This window comes from Falco biarmicus, chromosome 6 (assembly GCF_023638135.1).
Source record: "Falco biarmicus isolate bFalBia1 chromosome 6, bFalBia1.pri, whole genome shotgun sequence".
Classification (NCBI taxonomy): Eukaryota; Metazoa; Chordata; class Aves; order Falconiformes; family Falconidae; genus Falco; species Falco biarmicus.
In genome coordinates, this window is record NC_079293.1 from 72,343,029 (window position 1) to 72,370,937 (window position 27,909).

The 27,909-nt window shown below is 45.3% G+C and overlaps 1 protein-coding gene across 2 annotated transcripts in view; it reads left to right on the forward strand.

Annotated features, from left to right (window-relative positions):
- The first annotated feature begins 2,483 nt into the window (after positions 1-2,483).
- ELP3 (elongator acetyltransferase complex subunit 3) overlaps positions 2,484-27,909 on the forward strand; it is a 94,158-nt gene continuing 68,732 nt past the window's right edge. For both annotated transcript variants that reach the window (XM_056342890.1, XM_056342891.1), the window contains exons 1-7: positions 2,484-2,606; positions 4,084-4,183; positions 5,077-5,215; positions 6,454-6,524; positions 8,849-8,912; positions 10,777-10,845; positions 13,580-13,734. In XM_056342890.1, the coding sequence (XP_056198865.1) occupies positions 2,588-2,606; positions 4,084-4,183; positions 5,077-5,215; positions 6,454-6,524; positions 8,849-8,912; positions 10,777-10,845; positions 13,580-13,734 (617 nt within the window). In that variant the 5' untranslated portion in view covers positions 2,484-2,587. The remainder of the gene's footprint in view (positions 2,607-4,083; positions 4,184-5,076; positions 5,216-6,453; positions 6,525-8,848; positions 8,913-10,776; positions 10,846-13,579; positions 13,735-27,909) is intronic.

Genomic DNA, 27,909 nt, shown 5'->3' on the forward strand with positions numbered 1-27,909 from the left:
GAATGTGAGCCCTAGGCTACAGCCCTGCTCAGATGTGGGGAACAAACCCAAACATGCCAGCCGCCCTCTTACCCAAGCTTTACTATCAGTTTCTGCCCAAAACTCCACCTGCATTTACCTGGTGTTCCTTGCCGGGAGCAACAGCACAGTTTGGTACTGTAGTTCTGCTTTGTAGCCAAAAATAAGTTTTCCTCATTATTGCTTTTCTGAGCTAAAGAAACAGAAACTTGGGGAAAGATACATGTGCAACTGAAGCTGATGGGAGTTGCAGATGGGAGCACAGTTGGATTAAAACAGGATTTTTGGAAACATCCAACTTGTGTGGCAAGATGGAAGATGAGTGAATGTGAGCAGTTGCCGGGGAAGTAAGAGCATTCAGAGAGCGATGTCTCTGCAGCAACACTGGGGTTATAATAGGTTAAAGGATGGTTATGGAAGAGCATGGAGACCTTGCGGCAAAGGGAAAGCAGCTAATGATAGTAGCTAAATGCAAGATAAAAAGTTGCTGTAATAGGTGGATGAAGCTGATAATGCATGGAGAGCAGAGCTCAGCTCACGGAACGAAGGGCTGAGGAGATGAGGAGGCAGTGTAGGGTTGTGGATTAAGCAGAGGGAGGAGGGTATGGGAATCAGTTTGGAATCAATTGCCTTGTCCTTGCTGGCATGCTCTTTGATCACCTTATCGTGCGTGCAGCACAGGCATCCTCCCTGTCCTGTGCTCTGAGACATCCCCAACAACATACGAAGACATCCTCCACACGGATGCTGTGTAGTACGTGTAGCACCAGATAATTCAGGGGAAGGAATCGCTTTCATGCCCCAACCAGCCCAAAGCAGGACGTGCAGTAAAGCCCTGACTGTGTGGCCACATCTGACGTGTCCCTTGCTGCACAGCCGCTGCTGCAATAGGTTTGAGAAAGGTGATGGCGGAAGAGGCATGTCTGGATAGACACTTTGTCCAGCCACTCTCGGCACCATGGATAAATTGTTGGTTGGCACAGGATGCTTGGAAGACCCCTGCGGAGGTAAAATCACAGGTAGAGACAGGTCCAGACATTGCAGTGCACTCCCAGTGCGTCCTGTAGGAAGTAAACCGGTCAGCTCTCCAAAAAGCCTGGAAGGCAGGAGAGAGGCAGCAATGGGAGCAGATGGTATAAACTGTATTTTCAACCTGCACCATCCTGGGATCTTGCTTTGCATAGGCGGGATGCTGCCAAACCCATCCGGCAAGGTGGGGAGGGTGGGATGGTCTCACCACACATGCACACGGACAGAACCTCGGACAAGCTGCCTGCCAGGCTGTGGGGGCTGACCTCAGGCACCATAGCAGGCTCCAGCGGCTTTACAAACCCTGCAGCAACCTCCGGGTGCCCCCTCCCCTCCCTGCAAACCCTGCTGACCCTTCGGTCCCCAAGCGCGCATCAGTTGGGAGTGTGATGCCCAAAGCCTGGTCAGCCCCCAGAGCAGCTTGTTTTCAAGGAAAGGTTTTTACCAGCCCACAAATCACAAGAGCGGGTTGCCTGATGATTGCTGGCGTCTCTCCTCATTTTTTTCCATCATATTTTTTTTCTTTTTGGTGGCCCGTTTTTCCTTGCTGCCCATTCTCTCCGCCTCTGCAGCCAGGCGGCCTCTCCCCTCTGCTCGGTGGCAGGTTGGTGGGACCCCAGGTGCCCACCCAGCTGCTCAGGGAGAGAGAACAGAATTACAAGCTGGTGGGTTGGGATCAGGGTCGGGAAAGACCGCCTGGACACCGCCAACACAGACTCCACTGGGGGAAATGAACTTCATGTATTACCATCAAATCAGAGTGGGATAATGAGAAATAAAACCAAATCTTAAAAAATACCCAAGCCCCCTCCTCTCCAGGCTGACCCCCCAGCCCCCCCATCAGACTGGTGCCCCAGCCCCTGCCCCAGCCCCCTGCCCGGCTCTGGACACGCTCCGGCCCCCCAAGCTCTGTCTGGGAGTGAGGGGCCAGAACGGACCCCACGGCTCGAGGGGCGGCCGCACCGGTGCCCAGCGCAGGGGGACGGTCCCTGCCCCGGCCCTGCTGGCCACGCCATCGCTGACACCAGCCAGGGTGCCGCTGGCCTCGGCCACCTGGGCTCGCTGCCGGCTCATGCCCAGCCGCTGCCGCCCAGCCCCCCCGGCCCTTTCCCGCCGGGCAGTTCCCAGCCCCCGGCCCCGGCCCGCAGCTGCCTGGGGCTGGTGTGACCCCAGCGCGGGGCCGGCACCGCCCGGGGTGACCCTCGCTGAACCCGTGGCAGCCCCCGCCCTGCGCCCCCCGGCAGCGCCCCGCGCCCCCCGGCAGGGCAGCGCAGCCCGGCCCCCGCCGGCGGTGCTCTGCTGCCACCCAGCGCTGGAGGGGCGCGGGGCACAATGGCGCTCCCCGGGCGGCGCCACTGCCCCGCCTCGGCCGCCGTGTGCGCATGAGTGGTGCGCCGCCGCGCCTCTACCCCCCCCTCCCCTCGCTTTCCGGCAGCGCGGCTGGAGGTGCGACTTTTTACGACGGTGCGGGGTGGTAGCGTTTCGCGGCAGGAGTCTCTGGTGTGGCCCGTGAGGGGAGCGGCGGAGCCGTGCCGCCAGCATGAAGCAGAAGAGGAAAGGTAGTGGAGCCTGAGGGGGTCGCGGTGCCCAGGGGCTGGCGGCAGGCTGGCCCCTGCCTCTCTCCCGGAGCTGAGGGCGGCGGGGCAGGGGTTTGTCTGCCTCCCTCGGCCCCGGGAGTGAGGGGGAGGGGCTGCGGAGCAGGGCTTTGCCCCCGGTGTGTGTGAGGGCGGGCAGAGGCGCAGCCCTTTACCGTGGTTTGGGCGCGGCGGCGGGCCCGTGGGACAGGCCTTCTCCTCACACTTTCCCCTGGCCCGCGGGTGGGAGCTGGGAGGCGGCAGGGCTGTGCCGCCCCCCCTGCGCTGGGCCTGTGAGGGGAGGGGGCAGACGAGGCTCGGCTCGGCTCTGCCGCCTCCGTGTGCTGTCGGAGGCGGGTGAAGGGCCAGCCCCGGCCTTGCCTGAGGGCTGGAGGGACTGGGCACCCCTTCCGTGAGCTACCCGTTCTGTTTCCCCGCTGCTGAAGCGGTTGCTGGCGCTGCGAGGCGGAGCCCGTTGCACCCCTGTGGGCGTTCGGAGGGTTGTTTGCTCCAGACCGGTGCCCTGGCTGCCAGGTGCAGAATGGGGCCGGGGCAGTCCGGGTATTGCTGGGCTTTTCCCTCGTGGCGGGGCGGGGGGAAAAGCTGGGGGGCGAATATGGGGCAGCAAAGGTGATGCAGGGCAGTACAGGGTAGGGACCAGATGGGACTGTCGTGCTCCTTCCGGGTGGATGTAAACGCTGCCGGATTTCAGCACAGCTGGCATGAACAAAAGCTTGTCTGAGTGGTTTTGCACCCAGCTATGTCCCTGCTCGTGGCTTTTCTCACAAGTTTGATATGCATGTTTTAGTTTTCCAAGATTTCCTGGTGTAGACAGAGCTGCATGAGGTGAAATAAATGTATGGTGTTGGCAGGAAGTGTGGATGGATCTCTTAATAGCAATGCCCTTCTTCTCCTGAAGCTGGTAATGAAGAAACACAAGCAATGTATGCAGTCTATACAGTCTATACTCCCTTGCTGCAGCAGGGAGTGGGTCTGTGAGGTGCAGTGAGGAAGCTTTAAGGCACTGGTTGCACCGCCTGATACACCATACCTTCTCTGTGGTGGCGGGGAGCTCACAGAGCTGGCATCTTCATTTGGTTTGCCGCAGTATCCTTCCCAGAACGTTTTCTGTTCTTTGCCGCCTGTACTGGTAGCATCAGACTATTCTACTAACCATCTTTAACTTCCAATGGCTTTTTATTTCTAGCTGTTGTGCAGGTTGCTCTGATGAGAGGAGGTGGAGTTTGTCCTAGAAGTAAAAGAAAGTCAGTGATAAAAGGTGTTGACTGTTACTTGTTCGGGGAGTGCTGCAAGTCAAGAGTGATATGCAGGGGCAAAATTCCCTCTAGGCAACAATTGTGGGAAATATTAAAAAAGAATTGCAGAGCAGGTATGCCTCTGGTTACAAGCAGTTAGAAAGCACTGGCTATACACATGGTTTGTTGTTTTGTTCCCGTTTCAGGAGACCTCAGCCATGCTGAGCTGATGATGATGACGATAGCTGACATCATAAAGCAGTTAATTGAGGCTCACGAGCAGGGAAAAGATGTGAACTTGAACAAGTAAGTCACTCTGGGGTGACACTGAAGAGCTGGTTCATCAGTAATGAACGCGTCCTGTACAGTCTATTACATTCAGGCTTTATTTTAACGTGTTTTATTTTTACAGGGTACTGTCATTTCTCTTTTACCGTTACCTGATAATAAAGACACCAAGATCTGTAAATTCTGTGGTGATTTGCTACTTCATAGGCAATGCTTGGAGTACAAAAGGGTTGTACTGGGGAAAAACTCTTTAAGAAATTTGTCGCTGCCCTTTTATGTTTCCACCTGTGTTCATCCTTCAGTACTCTGTTCCATCAGGGGAAGGAGAGATGAACATAGGGTTAAAGTTTAAATCTGATTTTCTTAGCAATGCGTTATAAATGAAGTTGTTTACAGAAAGTTCTTCCTTCCTTACATATGCAGAATAATAAAACCTGAATTTGTCCCACTGTTTCCATTGCATTTACATGATGCAATTGCAAACTTTTGGCTGATGCTGGAAATAACTGACATGAATGTCTTAGAAATGAACTCAGTTAGAGGCTACGTGTGTAGGGGCTGATCACATGGAAGACATGAAAAGAATTAAATCACTGAAAATGGGTAAGCCAGAGTCTATTGGTAGCTTTGACAATGTTTTGATAAAATCATGTTTAGGAGTAAAATATACAGAAACTAAAAACATTGGCAGTTGTTGCCTATCAACTTTATTTGGAATTTATTTTTTGGTATCTTAATGCAGGCGTTGCAAGGAATTACTGTATGCTTTTTAAATAAGTTGCCTGGAAAGGCAGATTGGGAGAACCTACCTAGATGTCCCTGTAACTGAACAGCAGTACAGTAGGACTGCTGTGGGTTATGGGTATGCAGGTCAGAATGGAGTTGTTAATTTGAGGTATTTCTGCTTTCAGGCTGAAAACCAAGACGTCGGCGAAGTACGGACTTTCGGCACAGCCACGTTTGGTTGACATCATCGCTGCTGTTCCACCGCAGTACCGCAAGGTGCTGGTACCAAAGCTGAAGGCCAAGCCTATAAGGACTGCTAGCGGGGTAAGCACGTGCATCCGTCACCATTCTCTTCTGCTCTCATCAATAAGTTGTATTTAATAGTTTTCAAAGAGCAGGATATTGAATGTCCAGAGGTTTAATATAGGTGCCCTGGTTGCATTGCCACCTTCCAGGTTGTCTTTTCCGTGGTGATGTGCCCACAGGGCTATTGCTTTCAAAACGTGGGAGAAGAGAAAGAGGAGGTGTGGAGATTTTGTTTGTGAGCAGCATGTCTTGCTTTTTAGTTGCTGTAGAAACAGTACAGCTTAATCTGCAGGTCCTCTTAGTGAACAAAGGTAAAATGTTAGTATTTAACTTGTTCTTTTGAAAGGTAGTTCAGGCTGAAAGGGGTAATAGAGGTACAGCTGACATTCAGTTGTGTGGTTTTAAGCTTCCCTACTCTATGTATAGCATGCCTAAAGCCAGGTTAACAAAAACACCGAAAAACAAATGAACACAAAAAAACCAGAAACAAAAATCTAGGAAGTTATTCTTATAACTTAAAAAATGAAACAAAACACCCAAAACCTGTGGCAAAACCCCCCCAAACAAAAGCACAAACATCCACCCACACCACCCAAAACCAAAAAAAAAAAGCTTAGTTTCTTTAATTTCTTCGTTCTGGCTATAGAATAGTTCATTAAACTCTTACTCCAACCAGGATTACTGAAAACTGGAAATTAGGTGTTCTGAGTTGGGTGCCCCAAATTAGAATTATAGAATCATTTAGGTTGGCAAAGACCTCTGAGCCTGTAAAGTCCAACTGTTAGTGGACACTAGAAAATCTTAATGTGTCTGTCTCTTCTTCCCACTGGGCCCTTCCACAAAGGAGGAGAGCATCTTGTGTTACACTTGCATTAAGTGTATGGGAAGCAGTTGTGAGGTCAGCTGAGTAAAAAACTCTTGGCTTAGGTGGAGGGAGGAAGCTATTTTTATTATCTTTGGTTTATATTTCTTTGTTTCTCTTCATCTCTCCCCTGTTTCATCTTCCAGTTCTTTGTAACAGACTGCCAGTTTATTCTGAATTGTGAAAATATTAAATAATGGGATTCCTATTTCTTGATATATTTATCTTCTTCAAGAGCTAATGCACAGATATTCTAGGTGAAAGACTGAGCAGAAAACATCTTTAAATAGAATCTCACATGTATGTGTATATAGCCTTTCAGGATGCGCTTTGTTTTAGTAACTTCAGAAGCAATTACAATAACTTCTCTCTTCTGTAACTTTACTTCTTGCAGATCGCTGTTGTGGCTGTGATGTGCAAACCACACAGGTGCCCACACATTAACTTTACAGGCAACATATGTGTGTAAGTACGACAGCTTAGCTGACCTCGTGTATTTCTGTATAAATCTAGTATTGCAGTAGTATTGTATTGGGGACAGGCTTCCTTTCCACGCAAGCGCAGTCACAGATTGCTGATACCTGCACGTTACAGTAAAAAGTCTGTTTTCAGTTTTTCGTCAAGGAGGGAACCTTTTTCTTTCATGGGCCAAACCCTGCTTACCTGAGTAGATAATTTTGTGAATATAGTAACTGGGAGACTATATTAATGATCAAATGTAAGGTGCATTACTGTGTTAGGGTGCCTAGGTGTGTCATGCGCAAGGCTGGGTACATGAGCAGATTGGAGACAACTGTTACAGTGAAGAAACAAGGCTCACTCGGTCTGAAAAGTTTGCAGACTGCTGAACTGAGACCTACCTGAGGAGATGCAGGTGTTGTCTGCCAAAACTTGCTTGGTGTGACAGTGTGACTCTGGAATGAAATGAAAGCCAGATGGAAGGAAAGGCCTCCAGCTGCCAAGAGCTTGTGGTGATAAGGGAATAGTTTCTGAGTTTTATTTGAATTGAGATACCCAAGCTGGGTTTACCTTGAGGTACGTTACCTCTGTTTGACTTAGGAGTGTGTGCACCTGAAATCTCATCTGTTTGGGTTTTTTCCTAACCGTATCTGTTCATCTATTTCAATGTTCTTCTTTCCCGCTTTGTCACTCCCAAAACATCAGTGTTTTTCACTACCAGCTGCCTAACACAGAGTGAACTGGCTCTGTTCTTGTTTTTGCATGAGCAGCTATTCTGTTTGAGATGTTCCAGGTAATTACATATATGAATTGTCTTCAATTGGATTGCACAACTTTTGCTAGCAAATTAATTTGGCCATGGTAATTTGGTAATTAATTTTATAATCGTGACAGATGACTTGGGTTGAGTTTGCAGGGCGGACAGTGAGGAAACCAATCAATTATACTGTGAACCGCATGTGTCTGGTTTGATAGAGATGGCAGTATCTTGGTGCCTGTGCGTTTGAGGTCTGCACCATAAGTAAAATGTGCTGACTGCTCTATTACCTTTTCCGTTGGAGGTGCTCAGTGCCTGCAGCTAAACTAGAAGGGGTTGTCAACCCGCCTGTCTCAGGTCATCTTTGAGCACAGAATGGATGTAGAATGGTTGTTAATCCTACAGCCCTCAAAAGAAAGCTAAGGACCCTTAAAAAAATACATTTATATACCTTTTAATTACTGTCAGCCACGTATCGTTCCTCTCTTGGCTCACAGTCATGCTGTGGTAGCCACAAGTCTGTCTTGCTGCATCAAAGAATAAGTGTTTCAAACAAGCCTCTAGGTGTAGAAACTGTAGTTTAACACCAAACTGCTGTACAGGTATCAAGGGTAGACGGGCTGTATTCTTTTGAAGTAGTCTTAGAATGCTGTATTCATTAAATAGCATTTCTAAGTTCAGAAAACAAATGTAAATGAGCTTTCTCACCATAAAGATATTTAAATTCTTTAAATTTCTGGGAAAGAAATGTAGACTGTGTAACCGGAGGATATTTCTATTTTATGTCTTTCCATGCCAAACAAAATCATATTTTACATTAAATGAGACTATGTTCTTGATAGAATAGTGGAAAATATTTGAGTTGTTTATGACTGTAAAATTACTTTTTAAAACCTAATAATCTGTGGGTAACTATTACTCCAGAACTGTATGGCAGCTCCCTGAAATAATGGCACATTCCAGAAATACCTTCACAGTATGTTTTACAACTAGGAGGCCTTACCAGGTTGTTTCATGTGGATGTAGTCATTTGGCAGGTCTGAACTGGGTTTTTGACATCTCAGTCTCATTAAAATTAAATGAAACGACTGTTTTGCACTGTATATTTAGCATTTGTAAACGTGCATAGGCTAAGTACCTGTCAATGTTACTGCCTATCACAGTATCACTCTCTCCAGCCTGTGTGTTTGGGGCTGTACCTATATTTACATCCGGTGATGCAGAAACACAGGAATTCATCCATCCATCCCGTGCTCTGTCCTGAGTAGTGAGCTAGCTTTACTCTAGAGGCTGTATTGCAGCGTTAAGGTACCATAGCGCTTGAGCTAATGAGGCCTTCCTCAGGTAGATTTGGTTTTACCTGTGCGAGAACTCACAAATGCCAGGAGAGCAGCTGGCACGTTGCTGCGGTCAGACTGTCATGGATTTTTATTCCCCCGTGTTTCTGATGAGTAGTGGGGGTAGTTAGAGTAGTGTCTGCTCAGCCTGCACCCTCCTGTGTACTTGTGCCTCAGGCAAATTAAGCTGTTGCAATTGTATGAGTTTGCTGTCTTCTGTCTTTTTATATTTGCAGATACTGCCCAGGTGGACCTGATTCTGATTTTGAATATTCAACACAGTCTTACACTGGATATGAGGTATTACTTTGGTTTGCCATAATGCATTGCTTACGTTCTCTATAAACTTGGGTTAGGCTGCTCTTTATTTCTACAAATTCACTCACATTGCGAGAATAAAGAGCAAAAGCAGACTTCATAAACTTCGAGATCTAAAGCAGCTCGATTATATCACTGGAAATTCTTCTCAGTTGTCACAGCAGTTTCTTTCTCTTCACCTTGCTGCTGTTGATACTGTTACGCATGTGATACACTGTAGAGCAGGAGTGAGCAGCCTGTGATGCTGAGCAGGGCAAGTGCAGCGTCATGGCTGTACCCCATGACCTGCTGGTGTGGGAGCAGCTGTTAATCTGAATGTCCAGCTGTGGAAACCAGTGAGGGAGTAAGAGCAGTTGAAGGTGATACTGCTGTCTCCCATGGGACGCTGCTGCCTGCAGTTTCTTGAAATGAATGCTAGCTGTGATTCCTACAGGAGTTACCAATCTGTGTCAAAATTTCCTTAACTAAAGAGTCCAGCAGAAACATAGTTTTACTGGTGGCTCAACGTGGGTTTAAGGGAAAGGTACGGAGAAGGCAGAGCCTCGCTCCTTCTCAGAACTTCCCAGTGAAAAGATGAAAGGCAACAAACGTGAGTTAGAATGTGGAAAACTGTGTTGTAATAAAAGGAAAAGAACGTTTGAGCATGAAAGTTGTCAAGCACTTCAGTAGGTATCTAGAGAGGTTTTTCAGATCTCTAATGATAGTCAAACACTGACTGGACACAGCCCTAAGCATCCTGTCCTAACTGGACCTGCTTTCAGTCCTCTCCAACCTACAGGACCCTGCGGATTAACACAGGTCAGGCTCTGGAAGAAAGCCCATTATTTAGCTGTTAGTGGCTCTGAAATTATCTTCATGCCTTTTTATGTCTCTGTCTGCAGTGATACCTCACTGAATGTATCTATTTCCAAAATAGTGCTCTCCTATTGTCTGGAGAAAGCTTAACAGCATGTGACTAAATTATTGTGACTGGCTTTAAGAAAACAACTCATAGCTGTAGTACCCATATAAAGTCACAAAATGAGGTAAAATACAAACTGGATTAAGTTGCTAACCAGTGATGCAGCATCCTTTTACAATGGATTTTGTCTGTTGTTACCTACTTCTCAATGACTTGGAGCTTATCCTGTTAGTGCAAAGTAGGAAAATCCTGTGTATATGTAACTGCTTTGTAATTCATGTTGGTTTGGATAGGATGGATTCACTTGTGTAGTACTAATGGCATGTGGGAGTTCTGCATGATTAAGAGTCCTCATCCTTTAGAGCTTTTAATATAATAGATATGAAATACCAAACGAATCCAGGATACACAAAATACTTGAAAACCTCATTGTAGAGTGTTATTAATAGGCTTACATAAGCTAGTAACATAAAAACTTGTTAGGGATTTCAATTGACAGAATATGTTTAGCTTAAAGAATCATTGAAGTTTAGACTGAGCTCTAGAGTACGCTGGTTGGATAACAGTGAAGAGAAACTAAAATGCATGGGACAGAAAAAGTATTTTGAAAAACATTGTGATTTTTGCAATATTTTTTGTGACTCGCTATAAAGATTCTTTATCTATCCTCTTGCACTGCACTGAAAATTCGGAAAATTGTCATTCTTTTTATGTCATGTTACCATCTCTGGCAAAAATGGGGGTTTGTTATAATTTTTAAAAATGTAAGGAGCCAAATTCATATTTACAGATGGATGGACTTTTTGCTTGTGAGTTTGAAGACTTTAGGGTCACTTAGGATTTGAAGACTTCAGAACATGTTTCAGTGCTGAAAGTTGTCTTTTGTTCTTTTTCACTGTGCTTTTTAAAAAGAGTTTACAAAATTAATCTCCTTGTGCTTTTTAGCCAACATCTATGAGGGCTATTCGGGCTAGATATGACCCCTATCTCCAGACAAGACACAGAGTGGAACAGGTAAATTTTTACAGTAAAAGGGGAATGCATTGTGATTGTGATGAAAATAATGAGATGATGATGATGATGATACAAAGCTAGGGGGAGTGGCTGGTACCCCAGAAGGCTGTGCTGCCGTGCAGCGAGACCTGGGCAGGGTCGGGAGCTGGGCCAAAGAACCTAATGCAGTCCAGCCAAGGCAAGTGCAGGGTCCTGCACCAAGGGAGGAACAGCCCCCGCACCAGCACAGGCTGGGGCTGAGCTGCTGGGGGGCAGCTCTGCGGGGAAGGGCCTGGCAGTGCTGGGGGGCAGCAGGTTGCCCATGTGCCGGCAGCGTGTGCCCTCGTGGCCAAGGGGCCGGTGGGATCCTGGGGTGCATGAGGAGGAGCGTGGCCAGCAGGTCGAGGGAGGATGTCCTCCCCCTCTGCTCTGCCCTGGTGGGGCCGCATTTGCAGTGCTGTGCCCAGTGCTGGGCTCTCCAGTTCCAGAGAGACTGGGAGCTGCTGGGGAGGGGCCAGCGGAGGTGACCAAGCTGATGAGGGGCTGGAGCGTCTTCCTGGTGAGGAAAGGCTGCGGGAGCTGGGGCTGTTCAGCCTGGGCAGGAGAAGGCTGAGAGGGGACCTGAGCGATGCACACAGGTACCTTAAGGGCCAGTGTCAGGGGGCCGGGGCCAGGCTCTTGTCAGCGGTGCCCAGCGACAGGACAAGGGGCAACGGGCACAAACTGCAGCACAGGGAGCTCCGTGGGGAGAGCAGGAAAAACTTCTTTCCCTTGAGGGTGCCGGAGCACGGGGACAGGCTGCCCAGAGAGGCTGTGCAGTCTCCTCTGGGGACGTCCAGAGCCTGCCTGGATGTGATCCTGTGCAGCTGCTGTAGGAGAGCCTGCTTGAGCAGGGTGGGCTCCAGGGGTCCCTTCCAACCCTAACTATTCTGTGATGCTAGAATTGCCTCTTGGTTGCCTGAACTGGTGGGCTGAAAGGGTTGTGGTCAGCAGCACTAAGTCCAGCTGGAGGCCAGTCTCTAGTACCCAGTGTCAATATTGGGGCCAATAGTGTTTAACCTCTGTGTTAATGACCTGAACGTTGGGACAGAGCACACCGTCAGCAAGTTTGTAGATGAGACAGAATTGGGAGGAGTGGATGATAGACCAGAGGATGCTGCTGCCATTCAGAGACACCTGGACAGGCTGGAGAAATGAGCTGGCAGGAATGTCTTGGAAGTTGAACAAAGGGAAATGCCAAGTCCTGCCTCTGGGGGGGAATAACCCCAGGCACCAGTACGTGCTGGGGGCCAACCAGCTGGAAAGCAGCTTGACAGAAAAGGACCTGGGGGTACTGGTGGACCCCAGGCTGACTATGAGCAGCATTGTGCCCTTGAGACAAAGACCAGCAGCCTCCTGTGCTGCATTAGGAGTGTTGCCAACACATCAAGGTATGCGATTCTTCCTCTGGCCTCAGCACTGCTGGGACTCCACCTGGGGAGCTGTGTCAAGTTCTGGGCTCCACAGAAGACAGACAGACAGACATGTGCGTACTGGAGCAAGTCTAGTAAAAGGCCACTAAGATGATGAAGGGACTAGAGTGTCTGAAGAGGTGCTGAGAGAGGTGAGGCTGTCAAGGCTGGGGATGAGAAGGCTCGGCGGAGTGTTGCAGCCTACCACCAGGTGTTCGTACACGTTGGTAAAGAAGGTGGAGACAACCTTCTTCTGAGTGGTGCCCAGTGACTGGACAGGGCATGATGCAATGTGCACGAATTGGAACAGGAGAAATTCCATCTGAACATCAGGAAATAAGTTTTTAACTGCGAGGGTGACAGAGCACTAGACCGGGCTGCCCGGACAGGTTGTGCAGTCTCCATCTTTTGAGACACTCAAAGCCTGTTCAGACACAGCACTGACCAAGCTGCTGTAGCTGATGCTGTGTTGAGAAGAGAGATCAGATTAGGTGATCTCCAGAGGTCCCTTCCAACTTCAGCTTTTTTGTGATTCTATAATTCTACATTAAACTGACTTGATCCTCGTAGAAAGATAATATTTTTAGACTCTTTTAATCGTCTGCCATTTCTATTTGGTAAATGATGAGTTTTGAACCTCTTATCTGTTCTGAAGAATACCTGGTTACTAATAGGAGATCCTATTACAACAAAATTTTAGTGAACTTCGGTGGCAGTTGCTAGTTCTTGATAATTACTTTCATGGAGGATGTAGTACTCTAATAGTGGCTTTCCTACCAAAATGATTTTTTGGGAGTCTTTGCTGGAGAGTTAGAAGAGCTGGAGGGTTTCTCAGTCGTGTTCTCCTTCAACTGGTTTCCTCTTTATTTCCAAATCCATTGGAAAATGCTGCATGGATTCAGTGTAGTGCTTTTCTCCTGCAGATTTGTAAGGAAAATTAGTTCCACATGGATTGAAGTGGATGTGAGGAAACTTTTCCTACTGGCCGTATCTAAGCCTAAGCTAGCTTCAAACTGGAACCAGTGCAACCCCATCAGCACAATGCTAGGCTAAATAATTTTGTTTTGTCAAGAAAACCTGTTACATTGGACTCAATATCAGTCCTGGATTCTTGCTGTAGAAAAATAACTTTTGAGGGTTTTTGGAGGTGAGGTTATAAGAAATCTGTACAAAAGTATTAACAATTTGACATTAAGATATGACAACTACAGAAGGAAATGCAGTATAAGAATCGGGGTTTTCAGAGAAGTCTTTTAAGTAAGTCCCTGTCTGGTAATTTTTTCCTGGTACTTTTAATTTTACAGCTGAAACAGCTAGGCCACAGCGTGGATAAAGTAGAATTTATTGTGATGGGCGGAACGTTCATGGCCCTGCCCGAAGACTACAGAGATTACTTCATCAGAAACCTTCACGATGCTTTATCAGGTCACACTTCCAATAATGTAGCAGAGGCTGTCAGGTAAGCATCTTGGTTTTCCTTGATATAATTGTTTAAAAGTGTTCTTTAACTGGCGTAACAACAGAAAATACTGAAGACAAAACCTTTTTCTTTTTGAAAGGCACTGTTTATCCCAATATTTATTTAGGCATGGAATATTTATAGCTCTGCTTGCAGCATTGCTCTGTGTACTGCGTAGCACCAGCAGATCAGGCCGTGGTTTATCTATTTTTCTCATTTAGGAAATGCTAAGCTTCTTCTAATTTCTTGGCATTCCATCTGGACTTCTACCTTTCATGCCTCATCACCTTGATTTGGAGTTGTGACAAATTGCATTGCCATGGGATTTATTTCCTTCAGCTGGGAAGGGGAACTGATCCTGCCTTCAAGGGAGGCCAGACGTCAGCTCCCATAAGGGATGACTCACCCCCAAGAGCGTCAGTGCTCTGGAGCTCCAAGCCCCTTGCCGTCTCAAATGCAGTTACCCTTGCAGTATTTCAGTGTGACAGGGAGATGCTCTTCTCCTTTTACAATTGATGAACTGAAAATCTGTGGTTTATTTATTTACGTCTGCTTTGGGTCATTAAAACGTAACTTTTCCGTGCATTCTGTGGTATAAAACTAAGAAGAAAAAGGAGGGATTTGATGTTTTGGGGCTGTTAAAACTAGGTGAGCATCTGTACTGACAGTTGTAGTTTGCTGCCTTGTCATCATTGAGTGCGGCGGATTTTCCTTGATGCCATTAGCTACTAAAGAGTGGTTTTAAAACTGATTAGGACTAATCCTTGCCTAGCTTCATGTCTACCTTCGTATTTTAAAGCTGTCGTTTCATTTAGGTTTCCTCTGGAGGGCAGCAAACACTTCTGCTGGTTTTCTTTGGGTTTTTAATTTTTTTTTCTTGTCGTTCAAAGCCACACAAAAAGTGCTATGCTGCTCTTCTCAAGTGGATTTTATCAGGATAAAATAATGAAGAAGCTGAGAAAAGAATTGCTTTTCTTTTGCTCTAGTGCCCTGATTGTGAGCACTGAAGGACACAGCCTGCAAACCTTTCTTCCATAACGAGCTATCTATTCAAATTAGTGCTGTGCTTATAACATACATCAGGTGGTTCGGGATGTGGTTTTTCCTTATTTTTTTCTGCTGCAGTGTCTAGCTAATTTTATTGGACCTAAAATTGTTTTTTGAGTAGCCTGTCCTTTGCTCTGCAGATGAGGAAACTATTTATGACACAGGCCGTGTGACCAAGTAATTTGAAGTGCGTGCAAAACCAAAGTGACTCTGAAGTCAGTGTACTGCCTTGCAAGCATGCAGATCAAGCAATGTGAGAAAACCTGCGCTAACAGTGTGGTGGGGTTTTTTCCCAGCAGATAAATAAAGGTTTATATTTTTAACATAAATTTCATGTTAAATGCTTAGTAAATGGAGGTATGTGGGAGTTACTTAAGTTGCACTTCCTAAATATTCTAGAGGTGAGAAAATTTGGTTCAAGATGAATCAGACCTTTTACTTTTTTTGCGTCTTGCGTTTAGCTGTTGTACTGTGTCACTGCAGTACTGTTTTGAGATGGGCAATGACACTTGAAATCAACATTCAAGGTTGAATGTATTTATCTTTGTACATGAGAATTCAGCCCTTCTCCCTCACTACTTCCATCAACAAGAGGCCATGCTACATGGGGAATACTAACTGTATTTTACTTGTTTTATATTGTGGACACAGCATGCAGCAGTAACCTGGGATTTGGTCTCTCTCACCCTTACTTTGAATGGTATTATGGTAGCACTGAAATTTTTCTTCTTTGTGCACATCATTACTTAACTTTGGATTTTGTACAGTGAATTCCCTAACAGGGAAAAAGACCTTCAGCCAGCATGCTTTTTTAAAAGGCCTTCTGAGCATGACCTTTGTTTAAGCCAGTGGAGCATCTATCTGTAGAGGCTACAGTCCACCTAACTACGAACACGGTTTTTTTCCCCCTTTGTCCAGTCATTTCTTTACTTCATCCTAAACTTGAGCTGGGCTTCTATGGCCAGTGCTGCCTTTCCAGTGATAGCGACGCGCTGACCTATATGGTCTGAAATGTGCAACACTGCAGCGTCATCAGTCTGACATCCTCCTCTTGATGTAATTTTGAATTTCCTTCATATAAGACTTTGTCTTGATCAGCGTGCTGCAACTGCTGGTCCTATTTAACCTGATAAAAAGGAAGTGAGTGAGCCATTTCAACCAGTACGGTACAACCGGAGCCTGCCGTGGAGTTCTCTACTGTTCCTCACCAGCAACCGGCACTGCAAGGCTGACTAAAGGAGTAAGTCCTCAAACTGTGCTGGCCCATGGACTCCATCTGATATTCTGAGTTAGCTTCTGGCTTTCTGGGAGATAAAGTTTTATGGTAAATCCAGCCTCATGGTAAATCACGAAGTTGCAAACCCAGCAGTGCCTCTAAGAGGGCAATGATGTGGGACTGGGAGTGATCTGTCTTGCAGAAGTGGGGCACTGCTCTAGCCAGCCACTTCAAATAAATCGGTCTGAAACTGGCTTTATAGTCAGTGGAAGGAGTAGGATCTTCATGGGATGGCTCAGAGCATCTAAGCTAGGCTGCTGCTTTAAACTTTTTCTGGATAAACAGGACAGCCAGCTTGGGGGATTTGAAGAACTCAATTTATAGAGCAGACGTTCTTTTTGCATGAGTGGACCTGAAGCAAGTTAAGATTTTGGTTTTTACAAAATGCCTGAATGGGACGTGCTTATGGAAGTGAATGTGTTTACCTGTGTCAACTCACCAACCAAGAGTGTGATTTTTTTTTTTTTATTTTTTTTTCCCAAAAGATAAACAGAGAAACTGCTAGGGTTTCATAGTGACTCTGTTGCGAGTGGAGGAAGGACATACCTTCCCTGAGAAAGTGTTGCTGGTGTTTAATACTTCTGTAGCACCTCCCTATTGAGGTAATAAACACTTTTTAGCCTATTCAGACAGAAGTTTTTGCTTGAGGTGCTTTGCTATGCTTGAGAAATAAGCTGGCCAAGGAATGAGTAAAGAATTGCAGAGCCAGGGGGCATCTTTGTTTTGTAGAGTTTGTGCAACAAGACTGAGAAGTTTTAATTTTTATCTACTGAGAATGCCACTTAGGAGATTTCAGCACGCTTCTGATTGCCTGTCGAGCAAGACTGTGGACTTGGTGATAACTGCCCCTTCTTCAGGAGGAGTTTTGTAATTACTGTTAAAGAATCACTGTAAGACAGATTTTTGGTTTTGTACACTAGAGAAATACATTTTTCTCTGGGAGTTGTTCCCATCAAGCCGAAGTGTTGACTTGATTGCAGCTACCTTTGCTCTTCCCTGAGGACAATGAACCAAGAAGGTGTAGAATACACATGCAAATGAGAATTGCTGCTCCCCATCAGTTTGCTCCTCTCACCTGACCCATGAGTCATTAGAGGTGCTGAGCATATTTAACTGCCACCATGACTCACCACTTAACTCCAAGGGCTGAGTACCTCTTCTCTGAGCCAGGATCTGACTTTTAATCAGTGAATAAGGACAAAGGAGAACTCGCCTGTCTTGAGAAAGGTGGGTGTCAGAAAGGTCCCCCTGGGCTGTGCACCCCTGCAGCTCCTTGGACTGGAACATGAAGCCTATATCAAGGCTTCTCTTCATGTATTTAAAAATGCACAGAAATTATTTTTTAAAAATAATTTTAACGGTATCGTACTTTGCCTGATGTTCAATCTGGTTGTAAATCACACTGTTAATGGCAAAGCAAGAAGGGGATAAAATTGCTGGAACCTCATGTTCTGCAACTCAAGTGTCTTGTGTACCTGATATTTATGTGACAATATTCAGGTACACAGCAGACATAATAACTATTTCCATAATAGGTCTGTAATCCAAGGCTGTTTCGGCTTTACATCCACTCTTCAGTAAGTAGTCTCTTAAAAGGCTCATTTTCCACTTCCATCATTCGTCGAAGCCCAGAACTTGCAGAAGTGAGTGCTGTCAGTTGCGTTTGATTCCTTGTGGAGAAATTTCAGTTCCCAACACCAGACAACACTGTGAGACTGCCTTTTTCTTAGGCTTGTCATTGATTGCTTTTGCCGAGTGTCCTTTTGTGTTTCCACCATTAGCTGTTTCTGCTGAGCTGGTGAGCAGGCAGCAATGCTTCCCGCTGCTACCAACATCTTCATTATGTGCGAGGAAATTTCCTTTAGGTATCCCAAAAGCCGTATTGATCTTTTGGTAAGCAGTGAGCAGCTACTTTAGAGCCTTTGCTGAAAGAGAAAATGTGGGTTTTAAGTAACCGCTGCTTAGGGCTGGATTGTTGTGTTTCCAGCTTAAGACCTTTTAGCTCATCTGAGGAAGGGAGAAAAACCCTGAGCACTGGCAGTTTCAGCAGCAGTTGATTTGGTAAGTGAAGCTCCTGATGCCTTTTGAAACCCAGCTGGAAATCACTCTTCTTGAGCACACTGGATCAGAGCAACCCATCCAAGATGTTTCTGTGTGGTTACCAGAGAGTGGGTTTATTGGAAAGATTGCTACATTCTTTTCTCAAATACCAACATTAGGTCTCATCTATTAGTAATTCTTCTAATAGAAGCTGCAATTTCTCCACAAGAAATTGAGTGATCATGAAGGTGGACGACTAAGCAACTCATAATTTTGCTTTTCAGTAGTGGGGGATAAACCTGCTTTCAGAGCATTGCACTCCGTTGTCAAAATTGAAGTCTGTTTTAAACGTCCCAAACAAGGCTTTGGGAGTTTTGTTAGAAGATGTGGGTTTCTGCAGGTAGGTCTAGTCTTGCTGCTGCCAGGGCTGTGATTTTACCAGGATTTAGCCTGGCTGCTTGACTTTCAGGGCACAGACCTGCAATGAAATGATGTGGGGTAACAAGGGAGCATGTTGTGCCTGTGCTGATGCAGCTGGCTTTGGATCTGTGTTTTGCTGGCCCGGCTTGTGAGAAATTCTAGTGTACGCTGACTCTCAAGGAAAGAGGTTTAAGCACACATGCTTTACCATGTGGTTAGTATAGGCAAAAAAGATGTTCTCCTACAATTCAGATGGCTCAATTGACATATGGTTGCTTGTTACACTAATATATCTTAATTGTGCTTTCTGAGTCCTAATTGTGACTCTAGCAAAAATAACAGAGCGCTTTGACTCACTGGCTCCAGTGATTCATGCCAGGGCGATTTAAGAGGTTACTGTTCTCCCTTTATCTACCTTGACCCTCTGCTTGAGGTTACCACTTCCAAAACAGGCAGCTAAACATAGTTGTCCACCCTTCAGCTGCCAGAGTTCACCCTCTGACAAATTAATGTAATCTGGAACGGATAGCGATTTAAGAAGACATGCTACTTCTTTGGCTGCAGGAAGCCCAGCGTGTTAAATTGCCCCGCTACAAATCTCCAGAATTTGATAGTCAGATCTCACCTCTTGACTTGCCATAATGAGTAGGTACTGTGACAGGTAGGCTCTTGCAGCTCTAGCAGCTCCAGCACAAACCGCAGTAATTGCTGGCTGAAACTCCTATTCTAGGAGTAATTTGGGCAACTGAGGTGTGGAGGTACTTACTGGTTCTGCATCCCCTCCTGTGCAGGCAGCAGCTTCTGGCAGGGAAGGAAGTGAATAGCAGGAGGCAGCAACATTACAAATTGCTGTGGCTGTATCCATCGGAGCTTGTCTGTCAAATCCCTCGGGACATCTGACTGGGCAGTGATTTTTCTGTGCCAGGCAGGAGATAACTGGCCATTGTTTTAGTGCCAGATAATGTAGGCTGAACCTCTGTTGTAAATTTCCTTTTGTTCCCGGAGATTTGTAGACTAGTTTGTAATGTTCTGGAGAAGCAGGCAGGTTTTCTTTGTTTCCAGCTTCGGATGTGATGATGATTCTATGATTCTTCCATGGCGCAGGAGCCATGTTTGTCATTGAAAACTGTTTGGTGCAGGGTTTGTACCCCTAAACGCTTTTGGTATGGATAATGTCTTTCCAGCTGGCAGAATTTGAGGAGATTTACCCCAAAGCTGGCTGGCCTTTTCTGGCATGCTGTTGGTTTTGCATTGCTTATTTTCTACTGCCAAGACCCAACTTCTAGCTGCTGAAATGTGTGTTGTTCAGGAGATATGTAAGCGCAAGTCATTTCATCAGATCCAAATCTTGTTATGGGTAGCTGTTCATCCTTTTTCATCCTGCAGCTATGGAAAGTGATTGCCTATCCAGCTATCTGCCCTGTTCAGTATTTCCACAGCATTTTCTCCTGCATGTAAATTACTCAGGTTTGTGACTGAATGTAGACTAGGGGAAGGAAAGTAGCAATGAGGAAGCCACAGCCACCAGATACTTCTCTGCATGCGCAACAGCACATCTGGTAGTACCTGACTTTAGGTTTTCTAAGGTGGTTGCTGGAACCAAATATATCTTTGTCAAAGGTTTAAGGGTGGAACCTTTCAACCTTTGTGTTTATTCGCAACAGAAATATGAGCTACACCAAATTTAGCAATATTTGTAAATGCTATTGATCCGTATTTTATCCTACGCTGGTGGAAAGGATGATGGCCCTAGCGGTCATGACATTGTCAAAGCTAAATAATGAATTTCAGTGCCTTTTTTGTACATTTTCAGCAAATTACTGCTGAACACCTGCCAAAGGGAATACTTTTCTCATTTTTGCTGCTTCACTGCTGTGCATGTGTAATTTGGCAAGCATAACAAGTTCTCCGGTGACCTGCACTAAAATGTTAATGCTAGGATGGGGTCTGAGTGGTCAGCTGGGACTGGTGACTGGAGGTGGAGTTTGATTCATGGCTTGGTCACCTGTATGAATATGAACCTGGCCTGATGATTACACGGTTCTAGTTCAAACTGTGCTGGTGATCTAAAGGTAATGTCACGAAGAGACAGCATGGCCTGTACTAAATAAGCTCTCTGGATTAATTTCTTCCCTGACACAAAATATTACACCATCCTGTGTATTACAGAAGCACTGCCTTTAGTTGCTGTTGTATTGTGATTTTCCCGTGGCAGTGGGCAGAAGATCAAACATTAGTGATTGCTATGAGCTCCATAAGGATGCAGGTGATCCTAGGCTGATACTGCCATGCCCTGGAGAGCTAACACAGTGCCTGCGCTACATTTTTTCCTTCTTTCAGCAGAGATTGCTTTCCAGCCCGAATTAAAATGGGCTGGTAAAATAGTGAGATGCGGTTTATAATTCCCTCAGCTGTGCTGTGCTTGCCTCATTGATATTGTAAATGGAGATCCACTGCCTTTCAACAGTGCTAAATTAATCTGAAAGAAAAGTCATTTTCTAGTAACATGGTGGGTGTAGTAGGGATGCAAAAAAAAAAAAGGCAGGTTTAATTTTCATACTTTTGTGGCAGGATGGCAAGTACTGGGTTCCTTGTGACTGTTGTTCCTTGTGAACGCTGTGCTAGGCAGAGCCGAGGCTGTTTGCTTTTGAAATGTGCCTTTCTGCAATGTGTTGCAGCTAATGCGCTCTGGGACTCGGTGCCTCCTTGTGACCCATCAGTTTGTGAAGTCAAGTACTCAAAAGCTGGGAACTGGCAGAGCTGGGGGTGTTTATGCAGCCTTAATTTGGTCCCCCTCTGTCTGGGCCTTGGATATACATTTACCTAATTCTTCCTTTTTCTCCACAACCTTTGCCTGATTCACCTCCAGAGATCGATTGTGTGCTGCTCTAAAAATTCTAAAATCAGTGGGAAGGGCCTTTATTCCTTTTTTATAAATAAGATTCGCCTTTTCTCCAGCAGCTCTGAGGTGAGATGTGGGTTCAGCTTGTGGGTTAAGACAGCTCAATTCAGATGGTTCCGTGTGAACTGGGTGCCTGATCTCCCCTTCCAGCCAAGCGGAGATGTGGTCAGCAGAGCCTAGAGAAGGATACAGCTCCCGCTGAAGTGGGCACCCCTGCTGGGTCAGTGTCTCCCTCTGGGCTCTGTTGACTAGGCACACTGACTGCCACGGGAGATGAGAGCCCCAGCTCCATGTGGGTGTTTGCATCCGTGAGCTGGATCCTGCACTCAGCCTTGGCTCCATTGCAGACCTGGGCAGGAGGTGTTTCTTTCTTTAGCTCTGACTTCTGACTCCTTGAGCTCGTGACTGGTTTTGATGTGGTGTAGGTTTTTTGCAAGACACTCCTGTTTCTTCCGGTGTTGGTTCTTGCTCCCATTCCCCTTTCCAGGTCTTTGCTTTTCCCTACCTCTAGGAAGACACAAGTGGTCACTCACCTTTTGTTGTACTCTTCTTCTTTTTTTTTTTTTTTTTCTTTTCTCCTGTCTTCTCTCTGGTGTATTCATCTTGCTGTAAGGCAGGTTGTGCCATTCGCAGGGGGCATAGCCGTGACAGGAAACATTGGGCTTCACTCCTTAGCAGGAACATGCTCCTTGGGACCAGTGCATCTTCCCTGGAGTTGTGAGGGATGTCTGTGCCTGAGGCAGGGCGATGCGGTTTGAAGCTACTGTAGCAGCTAAAAGCTGAAACACTTTTCCAAAGCAATGAGCTCAATGACTGTTAAAAGTTGCGCAGCTGTTGGCACTGTAGCTGGAGCTACGATGGATGGCAATGGAGCCGGGGGAATGGCGCCTTCAGTGCTTGTAGCCTGCTGCAGTGAGCCTCCTCCTGAACACGGGGTTTTACAAGCACAGAGGAAACAGGCGCCTGGATGTTCTTGTAGTGCTTTTTTTGGGAGAGATCGTCTTGCAGCTTTATAGGTGAGGGAGTTGCTTTGGCATGAGAGCAAGTTTAGCTAAAACCACTAAAACCATAGCTTTTCACTGGCAGTTGTGGCTGATGACTGCTTTTTATTAGCTCTGTTTATAATTTTAGTGATACAATTTCTTTGTATCCTCAAAGCAGCAGTCAAGCTGTTTTTCCTTCCTGAAGCTAAATGTTTATATTGGAGTGTTAGATGGGGGTGAGATGAATTCTGTTCAATAGGTAGATGCAGAAACTACAAAGCAAGGTTTTTACTGGACGCTGTCTTTATGCAACAATAGCTTTTAGGGCATTGAGGACCATATGCAGCACTGCTGTGGCAGAAGTGGTTTTTTACTTCAATAACAGTTTGGAAGTGGTTCTAACTAAGAATATGCAACTTTCCCTAGGCCACAGTGAGTCAATATCGGAACTGAAATTGGAACTAGAGCATTTTTTTTAAAAAAATACGTCTAAGTCTCACCTAGTTCGTTCTCTCTCATTAACTGTAGCAAGAAAAATTTGAACTTCAGTTTGGATTTAATAAAAGAGGCTGTCATGTCACTTCTTTCATAATTTTAGATATAAGGATTTTTTTTCTCCTGATTCCCTTTTTAGCCTGCGTCTGTAACTACATATTGACTATTCTGTGGTAAACTGTCTCTGTGATTATGACCTTATTGTTGGTCGTATTGATTTGGCAACAGGCATTTAAATTGTTGTTCTTTCAGGTTTCCTTGAACCAAATTGAACAGTGAAGATGTGAGAAATCAAGGGCAAGTCTTGGGCATCTCCTCATGGAAGTTTTATAACAGTCTTTGTTTCACTGTACGTAGCAAGCTGATGAGCTGCTTGCACTTTAGTGTCACTGTGGTGACATGGTTTGTTGTTCATAGGATGTGTTATCTGTTTCTGTGCACTCGGATAAAAAGAGAAAGGGACGTAGAGTAAAACCTGTCCTGTAGGAATAGCTGATATTGATTGCCTGGTGGAGGTGGAATTTAACTAAAGGTCAAATGAAATTGTGCTGGAATCCACATAAGAGACAGCTGAAATGGGACTAAGCTACTTCTTTTTAGATCTTATATTGCTTGCTGAAAAGGTACTGGAACAGCAAAATTGACCAAAACGAAATATTAACCAAATGCAGCCTACAGCCTTCTGCTTCTCTTCCCTTGAAATACTGTGTGGGTTAAGGCCACCATGCTGCACTTCCAGGACTGGTGCTTAAGGCAAAAGAGTGGGACTCTGTCTTTAGTGTTTATCCTGGATTACTGGCAGAAATTCCCAAACTGTTACTGAGAAATGCATTTGATTCTTTCTAAAACTTCATAGCTTAAAGTGTCTCTAATTTTCTGTCATTGTGCTGAGTGTATTTTTTTTTCCAAGCTCCTCTTCTGCACCTTAAACTGCCAAATGGTTTTGAAAATAATACTGTTTGGGGTTGGTAACCCTCCTGCATGGGTTTGTTTCCCACTGCAGAGTGACCTGTGTGGTTTTTGGTGGCCTGGGAGGGCATGTAATTTGCATGGGACATGGTTCAGTGGTGGACTTGTCAGTGCTGGGTTAATGGTTGGACTTTATGATCTTAAAGATTTTTTTTCCAACCTAAATGATTCTGTAATTCTGTGATTCTAAATAGGAGAGGAGCTGCTGTTTGGCACAGGAAATCTTCATAGCAAGCCCAGAGCTTCTGGTCACCTTCAAGCTTCTGGTCATTTGAACCACTTCTTCCTCTTTGCAGTTTTATCAGGTCTTTCAGGATGACGTTCATGGATTCCTTTCTTTGGTTGTAATTTTCAAATGCTATTAGTGGTAATCAAAGGAGTTTAAAAGTCTGTACATGTGTCCTGCGAACAAGGACAGGAGTTTTAGAATGGCTGGTTGAGCGCGTAGGCAACCAAGCAATTGTTTCATCCGTGTGTGACTTGTTGATCTGCTGGTCTTGGCTGCTGAAGATCCAAGCTGGAATGATCAGCACAGTGTGCTGCACTAGCTGAATCTTCCACGTATAAGGTGGAGGGTTGGGTGGTTTTTTTTACTGGCATTCATATGTTAGTCTCGTGGTGAAGGAAAGTGTGTACGCTCCTCGTTTGAAAAAATTGAGTATGGGCTTAGGAAGTGGACATTTTACAAACACTTAATATGTTCTCTTCTTTCAGCCGTCTTGGAAGAAATGTGTTGCTGATGTGTTGGACCACAGTTGTCTTTATTGGGATAACAGGTTTTGTTTTCTTTGGCTGCTAAAAAAACAAACCACCTTTCTCTTTATGTAGAACAAGGATTCAGAGGTTCTTGTTTCCATAGTACACATTTTCATCTTATGGCAGATGAATTCCTTTCCTCTGGCTACTTGAAAAGGGTTAATGTTTCAACAAAACATCTAGGTTGTAGTTTTCTTTGAAGCATTTGACAAACGTGTAAGTGTACCTGGATTTCCAAAAATTAGGTCCTTCACCAAAGCCTCTTTAAAGACTGTGGGAATAAGAGTGAAGCCTTTGCATGCATAAGTAATTGAAAGGTATTAGGAGACAGAATAAATAATTTACACAACAGAGGAAAGTCATCAGTGGTGTCCCAGAGGATTCTGTGCTGGAATAGGTGGTCTTGACCATGCTGGGTGAGATGATTAATGTCGATATAGTGATATGTTCCCTTATTTTACTACAAAACAATGATCTCCAAGTTGGCTAATGCTACTCAGGAACAAGATTTTCAAGTTGTAGTAGACAACTGAGAGAAACACAGGCATGATGCTTGGTTAAAAGACCAAGTCAGTGTGAGGAATTATAATGAAGGGAATAGAGAGCAAAATGGGACTGTTACGCTGCTGCATAATTCAGCAGTGCCTTCACAGCTTGAACCTACGTTGAGTTCTTCTTTTTAAAAATAAGGGAGGGGAGAAGGGAAATGATACTGTGGAACTCGGGGTGGGGTGGGGGTGGGGAGGGGAAGTATTTAAGAGCGATAGAGTAGAGGTCGATGAAATCCTGAGCGGCATGGAGACAACAGAGAAAGGATAAACACCAATTATCTTATATGCCACGAGGGCTATCGGGTGAAATGGGAATTAAATAGAAAGAAGGCTCTCCTTCATGTCGTGCATAGTTAAGCTGAGGTGTGACTGAACACATTCATAGGAAAAAACGCCCAGTGAGAGCTGATAAGTCTTGAAGACAGCTACTACTACTAAAGATATTGCCTCTGGCTCAGGGAGTCCCTGAAGAACAAATAATTGGCAACTCTTAAGAGTATTAGAGGAAAATACCACTGCAGCTTGCCCTGGTCCTACTGGTCTAGTCTAATCATCTGCAACAGCTGTAGATGGGTGGGAGACCAGGCTCAACAGACCTTTGGACTTGCCCAAGACAATGTTTCTGTGTTCCTGGACCTTGCAGGTCCCTGGTTCCACCTGCAGACGAGGTCAGTTTGTTGGTGGCACTCCAGTTGCCATCTGAAAGCAGTTCAAAGACTCGGGTCTCCTTAAGCCTCTGTGCAAGGAAGCTGGAAGCTTGTGGTATTGCTTCTGTTCTGGGGTAAACGTGAAGACTTGGGTTTCCAAGAATAATATGGCTCTGCTCACTGGGACGGGTTTGAGAAAGGCAGAGAGCTGACCTAAGGGAGGAGGAGGTAAGCACTCTCTTGTCCATGTTAGCCTTGGTTTAGCTCCCGTGCCCCCCCAACCTTTAGTTTTGATACAGATGGGTAAAAAAGAGGCTGCAACTTGGCTCCTGTTAGAGCCACACATGTGATTTTTCTTGTTTGAAATATTTCGCTCTAGCATATGCTTATTCACCCTGGTGTTTTCAGTTATAGCTTGCTGATAATTTGTTGCTGAAAGAGCATTATCTGTATTGCCGTTGCCTTGAACTTAATGGATGGGAGCTCAGAAAATAAGCATGCAATGTTAGAAGGTCCCATCAGGGTTTTCTGTTCAGTGTCCTTTTTTTTTGCCTCCTGAGCTAAGACAAACATCTCGGGGCCTGCTCAGATGTCCTCCAAGAATAGGCAGCGATTATGGCTTTCGAAATAATTGTGCGTTTATTAGCCCAGCATGGTAAGAGCAGAGCATCTCTCGTGCACGGCTCTGTACTGGCTGTCACAGGCGGCAGGGTCCCTCCAGCAAAGCTACAGCCTTCTTGCCAGAGGTCCTCTACGTGATGTTGCTCTATGAAAGCTGTGACTGATATAAAAATAAACCAAACCAGCCTCCTACCCCCTTCCCTCTGCAGCCAACATCATTACCTCCTTGTTGTTACAGCCAGGCGTTTAATTAGTCCACGCAAATAGCCCTACTTTGATTAGACCCGCAGTGTGTTAACATAACTGTGCCACTTCTGCTCGTGCTGTGCTTTTTCTTTGGAGGATTCTCAGATGTCAGATCCATTCGTTGTGGTTACAACTTAGTAAACAAATTAAGAAAGAGAGAAAACTGGTAAGTTCTAGGGTTTTTTTGCTTCAGAACGGATACTGTTTTGAACACTTGATCCTATCCTGGATTTCGAACACCAAGTGACACAGCAGGAGGGAGCATAGTTACATATAACCTATGTGTTAGTGGCATTTGGGGGGGGGAATATTGTTCTTCCTAATTTTTTTAGCAGGTATAAATACTGTTACTTTATCAGAATCAGAAGATTATATTTTAATCAATAAATGACTGTATTTTAAGTGACTGTAAGTTGTTCAGTGTTTGAAAACTGAACCTTGAGAAACTGATGCTTCTAAGAAACCAAAGCAGTGTGTCGTACTCCTGGTAGTGGTGATAAAGAAAACACTGAATTGTAATAAAAAGGGAGCAGTATAAAGCCAAGGAACTGGCATCTGAGTTTTCACAAATATCTGCTCTGGGCAATCATCAAACATGAAACTTTTGAAACATGTTAGATGCATAAGATGCCACCTGGTTTTGTTTACTAGTGGGAAATTGTAGATAGTGAATTAATTATTGCTAGCTGTGTTTCAGAGATTGACATTGTGGTAAAGCCAAGCTATTAGAGATCAAGAAAAAGGAGGTCATTTAAGTAATAGGTGAGGATGTGGTACATAAGATACTTGTGTATTATATCGGCAGCTTCCTCTCCAGAAACCACTGATGTCACTCTTTGTCTTCGTTCTGCGTGTGTAGGCATCACTGTCTTGAACACCTGTAATTGTGTTACACTGAGGACTGTGCTCCATGTAGTCAAGGGCACAAGAAGGGGATTTTTTCCAGATGTTAGACTTGTTTGAGATGCTGGATGTTCACAATCTTTTAGTTCGCAAAATTAAGACCAGGAACCTTCTGCCAAGGCCTCCTTAGGTTGCCAATTAAAATTCTTGGTTTTTTTTTTTTTCCCCCCCACTCAGCCCTCCAACACTCCTTTCTTTCCACAAGACATTAAGCACTTTTTGTAAGGCAAGTTTGCAACTGCCTTCCCCCTCCCCCACCCTGCGCATAGACTGAAGTGTAGAGGAGCAGCAGTGCCTTCCCAGCCAAGCTGTGACCACT